Below are 12,813 nucleotides of genomic sequence, written 5' to 3' on the forward strand. Positions count from 1 at the left end.
AAATCTTTATTTGTCACACACACAATCATACAATGTGCAGTGAAATTTGTTTTCTGCATTTAACCCATCCAAACTAATTAGGAGCAGTGGGCAGCACCTAGGGACCACTACAGTTGTTGCTACAGTACCTAGTCAAGGTACAGTGGCAGGAGTTAGCATGCATGTCTTTATGGTGGGAGAAAACCAGAACACCTGGAGGAAAGCCACTCAAACACGGGGAGAACATGCACCGTGCCGTGTTATATGTTATAGACATATTGGCTCATATATTTTTATCTAAACTCCCAAATATCAGTATGTGCCTAAAAAAACGGCTAAGCTCTAATATATATTTTTTTTGTTTTTCATGTTAACACAGAGAAAGAGAGCTAATTAAAACAGTAATCATGATTTATGATCAATTCTGCAATGAAGATGAATAAAAATAGTAAGTTTGTATAGCACAGTTTATTGCCCTCTTGCTGCTGCAACAAGATGACCTGATACTGTAAAATCAAAAGTCAATTCAAAGGTTTTCCAAAGAAGCAGCACAACACTGGCCGTTTCTCCTTAAACTCCTTGAGCATAAAGAATGAGGGTGCCTCCTTTTTTTTGCTGCTGCTCAAGTGTTCACCTCCCCTTTGGAGCTTGAAATATTAATGGATGAGTTTTATTCTGGAGTCAGGAAGGTGACCTTTTTATGCATCTGTGTGTGCAGAGCGTCCACTTTCCACTACACACTTTACAGGACTTTTTTTTTTTAAACAAGCGCCTATAAATCTGAGCCTGTTTTCATATTATTTGTTCATATTTATCCCATAAAAGGAAACTTTGATGTTACAGATGGAAGTAGATTGCAGTCTAAAAGAAGATACTTTACCAGCTGTGATAAAGGTTTGTGTTCCTAGAGATAGAATGGAGAATGAATAGAAGCACCAGCCTAGTTACATAATTTAATCTTGATTATCTTTAAATAAGAAGGAAGTTTGGGGTCCCCTGCTGGAGCTGCTACCCCCGCGACCCGTTACCGGATAAGCGGAAGAAGATGGATGGATGGATGGATCTTTAAATAGGATTAAAACCTTTCTGCATCAGGATTCACTCAGGTATAAATTGTGAATAAAAAAGGATTAAAGAGAGAAGGTGAAAATGACCCTGAAACGTTTACCAGAAATAATAAATATCCATATATTATTCATTATTTGTATTAAATTAAATGTTTGTTTTGTGTGTGTTGGGTTGCTCTACTTCTTGTCAGCTACCTCTCTGCCTTCATTCATATGACAGTGAATGCAGCCCCAGACATTGCTTTTACACCCCTGCCTTTCCCCTGCGTTCCTCCCTCTCACTCAGAAAAGTGTTGGATGTGTGTGAATATGATGAGTGCTGACAGCACTGCTGGTCCCACTTGCTCCGTCAGCCTTGGGCTGGGCTAATGTTTGTTGGCAGGGCTGGGTCAGGTGGTCTGACAGGACAGTGCATGGTGGCATGGTCCGGACAACACAAGGGACATGCCAAAAGACTCAGACTCATTCATTTCAATAAGATATCAATTGTTTACACTATTATTTGCAAAGAACCAAAAACTGTTTATGTGCATGATTACTTATCTACTGTCTGACACAGAAAACAAATGACTTGGTTGTCTCAGTTCTAATCCTCTTAAGGTTTTCATTCTTACAGTAATCTATCTTTAATTCTTTATTTTTAATCCACAGAACTAGGACTTTTCTTACCCTTTAGGTGTCTTCCATCCATACTACTGATTTCAGCTCATGACTGTAAATATTTTCCACCACCATTTTTCAAAATTGTATCAATTCCTAGATTATTTTAAACTGATTGTTCATTTCAGGTTTCTGTTGATTGCAGTTTATGTCCTGACACTATAAAAAGTAAAGGTGCCCTGTAGGGCTGAAACGATTCCTCGAATAATTCGATTACAAAAAATCCTCAATGCAAAATTATTTGTCTCGAAGCTTCGTTAAATCAATGTTACCAACGTTGTATTGCTGACGGACGGTGTTTCCACATGGATCATTATTATTGTCGCACACCAGACGCTGCTCAGTCTGCTGGCGACACATGTCAGAGCGTAAATAGTGAGGGGCTAACAGAAGAGACAGGCTGGAGAAAACGACAGAAAGTGTCCAAAGTTTGGAATCAGTTCAAACGTAATTAAAACGAAAACTCTGGACTAAACGACTGGTCTACTGAAAAAACGAACTAGCTTATCACAATAATAGCACGACGTCAATGCTTCAGCATCTCAACAGAAGACATTTCTCATCCATTCCACGAAGCGGACCCAACAAAAGTAAATCACGGAGCTGCACGGACAATGAAACTACACCAAACACAACAACTAGCAAAAACAAAGACAAGAAAATACGTAGCAGTGACCACAATTTGATCTAAAGAGCCGACTTGTTGGCTATCCCGTCGGAGAAACACCTGATTGTTGCGCACCATTTTCTCTCACTCTCTCTCTTCACGGAGAAACAGCTGATCAATGATCTACTAGCATAAGTGTAACAGAGCTGTGTAGCATTGTAATCAAATATATAAATGAAAATAGATTGAGTATAATTAATATTTACATATACATATATTTACATATAGGCCTATATAAAGATCAGTCACAGGATGAAACTTGTAGTTCTGAAAGTTAAGTTGCACAGCTTAAGGTAATGTTTATGTAATGTATGCCTTAGTGTGAGGTTGATGTCATTTCAGAAAATGTTTTCTTTAAAAATTTTACAATGTAATATGGCACTTAAATGCACTTCATATGTTTAGTTTTTTGAGAGATGATATTGTAAGCAATGTAGGCAACAAAAATGTAGCTTTTTCCGAAAATTTAACCAAACTATTGTTTATTATTGCTCTTCAATAATAAGTATATAAGTAAGTAAGAAATAAGTATTTCTTATCCGATTACTCGATTAATCGATGGAATAATCGGTAGAATACTCGATTACTAAAATAATCGATAGCTGCAGCCCTAGTGCCCTGTGGTGTGTTTACATTCTGTGTAACCCACCAAAATAGGTTGACTAAACAAGGTCGACCAATGCATTTCCTTCCACATAATAAAATTGTTTGCTTTTTAAATTCAAAGCTTATATTGTGAACAACCATGTTTGCTAGCTTGCAGTCTTCCTTGCATTTGTGGTGTTAACGCCACCAACTGTGAAATCAGCGGAATAGTGTCAAAACACAAGCAAGCAAAATGGGGACGAACTCGTAAAAACATTGATCATAGCTCTAGCAGTGGACAAAAACTGCACAAAGTACCTTTACATTTCAGAGATTAGATAACAGAGATGATAACTCTGACAAAGCTATATAGGTTGTGAATAGTTCACAGTGATTGATTTCCTACCTCAAGTGTCTGCAAGTTGATTTTCAGAGCTCACTGATGTGAATAGAAACCAGTTTCTGCCTGGAGGAAAAAAAATCATTATATACATCTATGGTATGCTTTGGAAAATATATGAAATGTGTACTTACTAGATTAAAACATGCAAAGCCACCTTTAAAGGATCTTTCTTTCATCATGTACTTAGCATAAGTTGAGACAAGTATTCCTACCATGAAGCATTAAACCTTAAAAAAATAAATAAACCATCCCTACACCCTTCTTCTATCACAGTGAAACAACATTGAAATGAATAGTTTTTTTTTAATGCATGTCTGTACATCATGTTGTCAGAAATTGAAACATAAATAAACCAGACAACCCACAGGTCAAAATGTGATGTTAGTGGTTGGACATCACTAGGTCACTCATGTTTTCAAAGCAGAGATGGCATACCCAAAGTTCAACCCTGTTCCACTTACAAAGACAACAGGCACTTGAAATAACTAATCTTTTAATTTTCCAACAGGCGCTGGGGAATCTGGGAAGAGCACCATTGTAAAGCAGATGAAGTAAGTTACAAAACCAATCTTTGTCTTACTTTTTCTTTATATTTGTCTTTTTCAGTTTCACCCAAAGATGTATTCTCCACCTTGAAATAAGTGTTTCAACTATGAAATAATGGTGCCTTGGTACAACTGTAGTAATACTTGTTTCACGAAAGAAGAACAAATATTATGTCAACTTGTGTTTCTGTTGTTCCCTTTTGCTTGGACTGTAAGAAAATGTTTCAGCTGTAGATAAACTTTTAAATCCTGATGTGTGTTTGACAAGCTGGCTAATAAGAGCAAACTTTACCACGCTTCCACCTGATGACTCTCTTCTCACTGTTAAAGTTGCCATACCTCACTGATCTTATCTTCTGCGTTTGTCTCAGACACACATATATATATATATATATATATATATATATATATATATATATATATATATATATATATATATATATATATATATATATATATATATATATATATATATATACAGTGAGGAAAAATAAGTATTTGAACACCCTGCTATTTTGCAAGTTCTCCCACTTAGAAATCATGGAGGGGTCTGAAATTGTCATCGTAGGTGCATGTCCACTGTGAGAGACATAATCTAAAAAAAAAAAATCCACAAATCACAATGTATGGTTTTTTAACTATTTGTATGATACAGCTGCAAATAAGTATTTGAACACCTGAGAAAATCAATGTTAATATTTGGTACAGTAGCCTTTGTTTGCAATTACAGAGGTCAAACGTTTCCTGTAGTTTTTCACCAGGTTTGCACACACTGCAGGAGGGATTTTGGCCCACTCCTCCACACAGATCTTCTCTAGATCAGTCAGGTTTCTGGGCTGTCGCTGAGAAACACGGAGTTTGAGCTCCCTCCAAAGATTCTCTATTGGGTTTAGGTCTGGAGACTGGCTAGGCCACGCCAGAACCTTGATATGCTTCTTACAGAGCCACTCCTTGGTTATCCTGGCTGTGTGCTTCGGGTCATTGTCATGTTGGAAGACCCTGCCTCGACCCATCTTCAATGCTCTAACAGAGGGAAGGAGGTTGTTCCCCAAAATCTCGCAATACATGGCCCCGGTCATCCTCTCCTTAATACAGTGCAGTCGCCCTGTCCCATGTGCAGAAAAACACCCCCAAAGCATGATGCTACCACCCCCATGCTTCACAGTAGGGATGGTGTTCTTGGGATGGTACTCATCATTCTTCTTCCTCCAAACACGGTTAGTGGAATTATGACCAAAAAGTTCTATTTTGGTCTCATCTGACCACATGACTTTCTCCCATGACTCCTCTGGATCATCCAAATGGTCATTGGCAAACTTAAGACGGGCCTTGACATGTGCTGGTTTAAGCAGGGGAACCTTCCGTGCCATGCATGATTTCAAACCATGACGTCTTAGTGTATTACCAACAGTAACCTTGGAAACGGTGGTCCCAGCTCTTTTCAGGTCATTGACCAGCTCCTCCCGTGTAGTTCTGGGCTGATTTCTCACCTTTCTTAGGATCATTGACACCCCACGAGGTGAGATCTTGCATGGAGCCCCAGTCCGAGGGAGATTGACAGTCATGTTTAGCTTCTTCCATTTTCTAATGATTGCTCCAACAGTGGACCTTTTTTCACCAAGCTGCTTGGCAATTTCCCCGTAGCCCTTTCCAGCCTTGTGGAGGTGTACAATTTTGTCTCTAGTGTCTTTGGACAGCTCTTTGGTCTTGGCCATGTTAGTAGTTGGATTCTTACTGATTGTATGGGGTGGACAGGTGTCTTTATGCAGCTAACGACCTCAAACAGGTGCATCTAATTTAGGATAATAAATGGAGTGGAGGTGGACATTTTAAAGGCAGACTAACAGGTCTTTGAGGGTCAGAATTCTCGCTGATAGACAGGTGTTCAAATACTTATTTGCAGCTGTATCATACAAATAAATAGTTAAAAAATCATACATTGTGATTTCTGGATTTTTTTTTTTAGATTATGTCTCTCACAGTGGACATGCACCTACGATGACAATTTCAGACCCCTCCATGATTTCTAAGTGGGAGAACTTGCAAAATAGCAGGGTGTTCAAATACTTATTTTCCTCACTGTGTGTGTGTGTGTATATATATATATATATATATATATATATATATATATATATATATATATATATATATATATATATATATATATATATATGTGTGTGTGTGTGTGTGTGTGTGTGTGTGTGTGTGTGTGTGTGTGTGTGTTCGTGAACATTCAAAACGAACTAGCAAGCAAGCAACAGCGGTGCAAAATCTATGGTACTCAAACAGTCCATAAAAATTCCCCAACGACGACAACCTAAAAAACTAAATAAAATAAAAAGGAAAGAAAAGAAAAAAATCTTCTTTTTGGCAAAAGCAAAAGCTACAGATATCAACGTATTATCATGTTGATTAGGCGATCTGACAGAACCCCTATTATATAGAGTACGGCCGGTCGGGCTGAATACAAACTTTTGTCACAGCACAAATGTTTTGAACAGTAACACATTACCATAACATATGTAGATATTTTGTTTATAACTTCTTTATAGATATGTTTTGTTTTTATTTGAGAAATATCTCTTCCTAGTAAACATTTATCTCAATGGGAGGCTTTGGGTGTTTTTTTTGCCTTGATTCCTAAAGCAGTAACTGCACTCAGTTGGATAAAACTCCACCAAGGTATTTGTTTTAGTGTACCCTGTGTAAACAGGACATTAAAGGAGAGGAAGTTAGGAAAACTGTTTTCATAAAGCAGTTTAAAAACTAGGCAACTCTTTGTTTGCTAAATTGCTACTGTACATTATAATTTGCATCAACTTAAAAGCAGTAGGCAGGTTGACCTCAGAATTAATGTGGGGTCATCTCAGTATGCTCTCTCTCACTTCCCTCTGCAGCCTGATGAAGTCTGGATGATTGCATCTGATAGGATGCACAGACACTTAGTTCCCTCGCTCTCAGGTTCTGAGTAATAATATTGCAAGAAGTAAACTCAGGATACTGCATCAACTGGATGCTGCAGAGTTGAGGCAGTTTCACTGGATCATCATACACAGCATTCTGACATGATAACTGTAACGCAGAGTGTACAGTATATGCTTCTTGGTAGACAAAGTAGCAATTGTACGCAGACAGAAAAAAACTGCTTTTCAGCTTCAAAATATTTCGCCTTTCGACACCCAATTACTGTTCATGTATTACTTAATTTATAACAGAATGTGTTTTTCATGTTCAACTTAATAATTGATGTATTGATGCTGAAATATTCTCACTGATAATCAGTTATTAATCAGTTATTAGTGCTGTGAAACCCTAATTTGAATATGGCAAAAATGGCTACCCACTTATAATAATAATAATAATAATAATAATAATAATAATAATAATAATAATAATAATAATAATAATTTCCATTTTAAAGCTGCTATAATCAATGATTTTACTTTAACAAAGGATCAAGTGACCACATATGTGAATGGTGCTTCTCTTAGTGATGACCCCACAGATGATTGTAACCCAACACTGCAGTTGCCCTCAGCTTTACTGAGTGTTAGTGTTTTAAATCACACAGGAAAGACTTGACAAATCTGCGAACCTATCCTTTAGTGTACACTTTAATAAATGTTGCATGTGTTTTAATTCTTAGGATCATCCATGAAGATGGCTACTCAGAAGATGAGTGCAAGCAGTACCGAGCAGTGGTTTATAGTAACACCATCCAGTCTATTATGGCCATTGTTAAAGCCATGGCCAGTCTCAAGATAGACTACAGCAACCCTGGCAGATTGGTAAGACACACAAGCACACAAATGCTTAAAAACACTTTGTATTCTTTGTGAGAGCAGAAGGCTGACCAGCCTGAAGAAAATCATCATTGTGTGAGAATGAAGAATTCAGTTACCTTACTAACTGTGGACAGATCAGGATCTCCCTCAGGCCACAACAAACAAAGCCTGTTTTATCAACAGCATCTTGCAGTTGTATACCTGGTGTAGTCCTTAAGACTTATGCTTGCCCAGAACTGAAATCACAAGAGTGTGTCTTTGTTTCTACAACATACTGTGTCCCTTTCATTTTTATGTCTCATAATAATAATGGAAGACAAACTGTTGTGTCCACTGTCCATTATCTCTAAAACAAACATTTTACTCCTTCACTTATCCATATTACATTATAACCTGGTGAACAAAGATTATTTCAAGGCTGTGATGCCTCTGGGAAAACAGGTCTGCTTCATAAATCACGCCTCCTCTTAGCAATTCATGTTCAGTCAACACCAGTAAGCTGTGCAATGTCAAATGTTGGAAAGTGATTTTCAACATTTATCTTACAGCAGCCCTTTTTCAGCTGTAGAATTGCTGTAACTAGAAATTAGAACACAGTGTAATGCTTCTTGGCTCCATCCTTGTAACCTGCAGGAAATTGGTCCTTGTCTTACAAACTTCACCTTCTTCAACTTTGATCTGCTCGCTCCTTAAAGTAATAGTCAAAGAAAGAATTGGCTGCAAGTGTGGTTAATGCCAGCAGCTGCAGTGGCACTGAGAGCTGTTTTGGGGATTGGATTTGTTCAAAAGTTCTGACAAGACACATTTTAACCGCACATTTAGTTTGCCAGGTGCTTTCTACAGTCTCAGCAATGACACAAATTAATTCCTTGTTTTGAAGGCTACTACCTGTAAAAAGAAGAATTTAGTTTTTTAATAACTGATTCATCATTTTGTGTCTAGTTTGCATGTCTCTCTTTTTTGTCTGGACTAACATTACATCGTTACCTTCAATTGACTGTTCACTAAATCCCCTGAACAGCAACTGTCCAATCATAGCTTAGCAACTCTACAGTAACTAGGCAAGTCAGGCCAAGCTTTGGATTTTACTACAAATTACTACGAATATTGAGGTTTAAATATACCATTATTTACCATTAGTATTGCAAACTGTGTTGCCTTATAAGAATGGAAAGCTTGACAGGCAACAGTAACTAATGGGGTCAGGGCTCAGCAAGCGGTCAATTTGCATCATTTTAAAACATTTACTGGTTTCAGTTTCTCTGATGTGAGGTTTTTCAGCTTTTCTTTTACTCCTTAATAGAATAGATATATCATTATTGTATGTTTTATATAATGATACTGTACATTTAAAGGAACCTTGGATGTCATTTGTGATTATTTGTGACATTGTATAGATATAAGGGTTAATCAATTAATCAAAACAATTTCATTAATCAACAATGGAAATAATAATTAACACACACAGAACCTCATCAGCACATTCAATGAACCCTTATACAGAAACACATACAGTAGATACAGACAGACACCCTGTACACACAGACACACACACCACCATCATCAACATCAACAAGTCACAGCTTCAGGCAGAGATCCAGTCTACTGCACCCTGTGAACACTTATCAGCCTGTGAGCAAGTTGTCAGTGAGATCTAACAGTGGCTGAAGGAGTGCGTGTCAGCGTTATTTTGCTGTGATGCCAGCGTATGTGTGCTGTAACGGAAGATGTAATAAAAGGATTGAGGACTCTGCTGTGGTCATTAGAGCCCGATGGATGGACTTTTCTTTTTTCCTCTGACAGATCTGTCAAATGGCTATATATTAGTCAGTTAGTTTGTTGATATGCAGAATGCAGGCACAAAAGAAATCTGTAAACTGAACTATTATTTTCCTCACAATAAAGAATAGTAAGTGGTGATTGATGTTCACCAAGAATGAGGTAAAAGTCAATCAGCTGAAGAAAATCCATTAAAAATATAAAAACATGGCTACCCACAAAAGGAGCGTAGATGTATTCGCTGCATGACAGGGAAGCAGGTTGAGACAGATTCATTTCTCCTCAAATGTGACAAACACACCCACACAGTAGAAATTGTGAAATGTAGTCTTCATTGTTAATCATTCCTTTATTTTAATGAAGACTGCATACATATTGCTATTCATGTGGGTTTGCTTTTTTATCATCCTGTTTGTGATGTATGTGAATGTTGTGTCTGATGTCTTAAGCTACTGGGACCTTGAATTTCCCCTTGGGGATCAATAAAGAAAGTATCTATCTATCTATCTATCTATCTATTTATCTATCTGTCTATCTATCTATCTATTCAGAATCATTGGTGACAAAGAAACATCCTATCCCGCAGCTAGATACTGACCAGGGATTCATTATTGCTCTTTGTATTTTATCATATCACTAATTGTGAATAAAGCTCGGAGAAGATAGCTGATTTCATGCCAACAGGAAGATGGGAGTATTGAATGAAACAAGCATGATGGCAAACAGCAGCAGGCATGTTATAGCAGCCCTGTATGCTGTTACCTTGAGTCACACCAATTTATCTTAAATGTGCTCAGCCAATATTGGCTGGCATCAGCTTAGGTGTCAGTGTTATCCTCATCACATTATATTGTTACAATCATAACCTTTGCTTCCTTGGCACTAGTTCGGAGACACTGCCCTCCTTTATTTAGCATTATATATCTAAAGACAAATAGCTGAGAAGATTTTTCACTGTCTGTTGACCATTCTTGAGGGGTTGTATTTGCTTTGTCATTCTTCACTCCGTCTAACAGCTTTGCTCTAATGTAGATTACTATTCACTCATTTTATGTTTACTGTTTTATGTTTCCATAGTTTAAGGATTTTCTTTTAGTTCACTTGATGTTTTAATAGTGCCCATGTTGCCATATCAAAACTTACTATTATTGTGTCCTTAAAGGAGAGGTTTTAAATTTGTTTTTAGTCTGCCTGGTGGAAGTAGAAGAGTTATTGGTCCCTGTAGCTGTTTCTCCTGTCTATAGTGGCTGCAAAAAGATCCCTTCTTATAGAAGTGCCACTACAAAAATGCATTTAAAATTAGTGCCAAAGCTAATATGATGTCTTATGTTAGAAAAATGAAGTGGATTTCATCCAAAGTTTCCCCTTCAATGTACATATTGGTATGTAAGTGTTGCATTAAGATAGATTTATAGAAACATCGACCCATCCTTTAATTATGCATTATTATTGTTTACATCCATACACAAATCTATACAGTGGATAAAGATGGCGGATAAAGATGATGTAACAGTTTCCATGTGTTTTGGCAGTGATGCTCTCATTGCAGCTATCCTGTCCTTATTGCCCACTGCAGGACGATGCCCAGCAGCTCTTCGCCCTGTCTGCAGCTGCTGAAGAACAGGGCATCTTTCCTGATGATCTGTCCAACGTGATGAGGCGTTTGTGGGGTGACAGAGGCATACAGAGTTGCTTTGCACGGTCGCGAGAGTACCAACTCAACGATTCTGCAGCATAGTGAGTGTGAATTTGTATGTACATTTTAAACTGGGATGCCACTTAGGAATAAAATACATGTTTATGCTTTTTTCTAAAATAACTCCACTTTAATACAGAAATATCTTCCAGCCTTGTGCCGGCTTGCTTAAATCTATGATTTTTAATACACTACTCAGTTTTATAACATTCAGGCTGTCATTATCAACGTTGATGCTACATATCCTCTTCTACTTGTACATCAATCATCAAGCAATCTGCTCCTGCATACACCGACTCTGTGTTTCACCACTATAAATGTAAATGTGGCTACCTGTCAAATATGCTCTTTTTTCATCCTGCATACCTGTTTGATATTTATATTAGAAAATAGTTTTGCAGCTGAAACAATGCACTTAAATGTTATTTTAAAAAGATTATAAAACAGCTGAAGAAAGTGACAGTGAGAAAGGTTTTGGTGTTTTTTATATTTTATTCATTTTATGTTGATGTAATATAAAGGGGTGTTTTATATTCCTGCCATTAGGGATGTTGTTGTCTTGGTGTTACGATGGATCCAATGGTGCAGTCCTTTCAGCCTCTCTCATATGTGCTGCAGTGAAAAACCTGTCTTTAACTTCTCTAGGGAGCTATCAAGACTGGAAAGATAGTCCAATAACTTCCATTTAGTGAGTATTGCTACCTCTCTGGGTTTGATTATTAAAAATTGTAACCTAATAAGCAGATGACAGAATAGTTTGTCTTGAGGGATGAAAAACAATTTAGTTGGCACCCCTTTGTTTATTTAGAAGAAGTTGATTCATTTTGTGGCAGTGCTATATTAATGTAAAAAAAAAAAAATATATATATATATTTGTTTTATTAATGGCTGCTCTGATGAGACAGAAAACCATTTTTGTTTAATCATTTATTATGTTTTTAGGGTTTGTCAGCTCATTAATTAGTATAATTATGTGGACATGAAACACATAAATATTGAGATCTTTACAAGTGAAATGGTGAATATATATCTCTTTATGCCTGTGAAGCGAAGGTTGGCTGGGCCACTAAAGCTCCCAGCTGGCCTTGGATGATGTAATGCTTGCGTAAGAGGAGCAGGTTGTGTCAAGCATGGTGAAGACGGATAGAGGGAGAGTGAGAAAGGAAGACAAGAGTTGTTAATTGAGAAATAAAAGAGAGGGAAATTGAAAGAAATGCAGCCAACTTGATAGACTGAAAGGAGACAACCTACCGCCCTTTTCCTTTGTGTAAATCTTTTTCTCTCTGTGTTGCATTTTGCATACTATATATATATATATATATATATATATATATATATATATATATATATATATATATTTATATATATATTTATTGATTTGAACCCATGTTGATCACCTCGGAATTTTGTATTAAATAAAAATAAATGTTTTTTTCATGCATCAAATTTTACTAAATTGGAGAAAATCAGTAAATAATATGCATATTGCCATTTCAATCCTCCCAATAAGGCTAGTATATAGTACTCTGAGTCTAGTGGTAATCCCTCAGTGGTCTCACATAGACATTTCAGTCAGCTATTTCCCACAGGGAGTTATTATATGAATGCAGAGTAGATATTTGGCATCCACACTCTGACCTCATCTCA

At 37.0% G+C, this 12,813-nt stretch overlaps 1 protein-coding gene across 2 annotated transcripts in view; it reads left to right on the plus strand.

The window, feature by feature from the left end:
- Positions 1-12,813, plus strand: part of gnai2b (guanine nucleotide binding protein (G protein), alpha inhibiting activity polypeptide 2b) — a 53,992-nt gene that overhangs the window by 31,304 nt on the left and 9,875 nt on the right. For both annotated transcript variants that reach the window (XM_031301496.2, XM_031301497.2), the window contains exons 2-4: positions 3,870-3,912; positions 7,553-7,694; positions 11,047-11,207. In XM_031301496.2, coding sequence (XP_031157356.1) covers positions 3,870-3,912; positions 7,553-7,694; positions 11,047-11,207 — 346 coding nt within the window. The remainder of the gene's footprint in view (positions 1-3,869; positions 3,913-7,552; positions 7,695-11,046; positions 11,208-12,813) is intronic.

The sequence above is a fragment of the Sander lucioperca genome, chromosome 6 (genome assembly GCF_008315115.2).
Source record: "Sander lucioperca isolate FBNREF2018 chromosome 6, SLUC_FBN_1.2, whole genome shotgun sequence".
NCBI lineage: Eukaryota > Metazoa > Chordata > Actinopteri > Perciformes > Percidae > Sander > Sander lucioperca.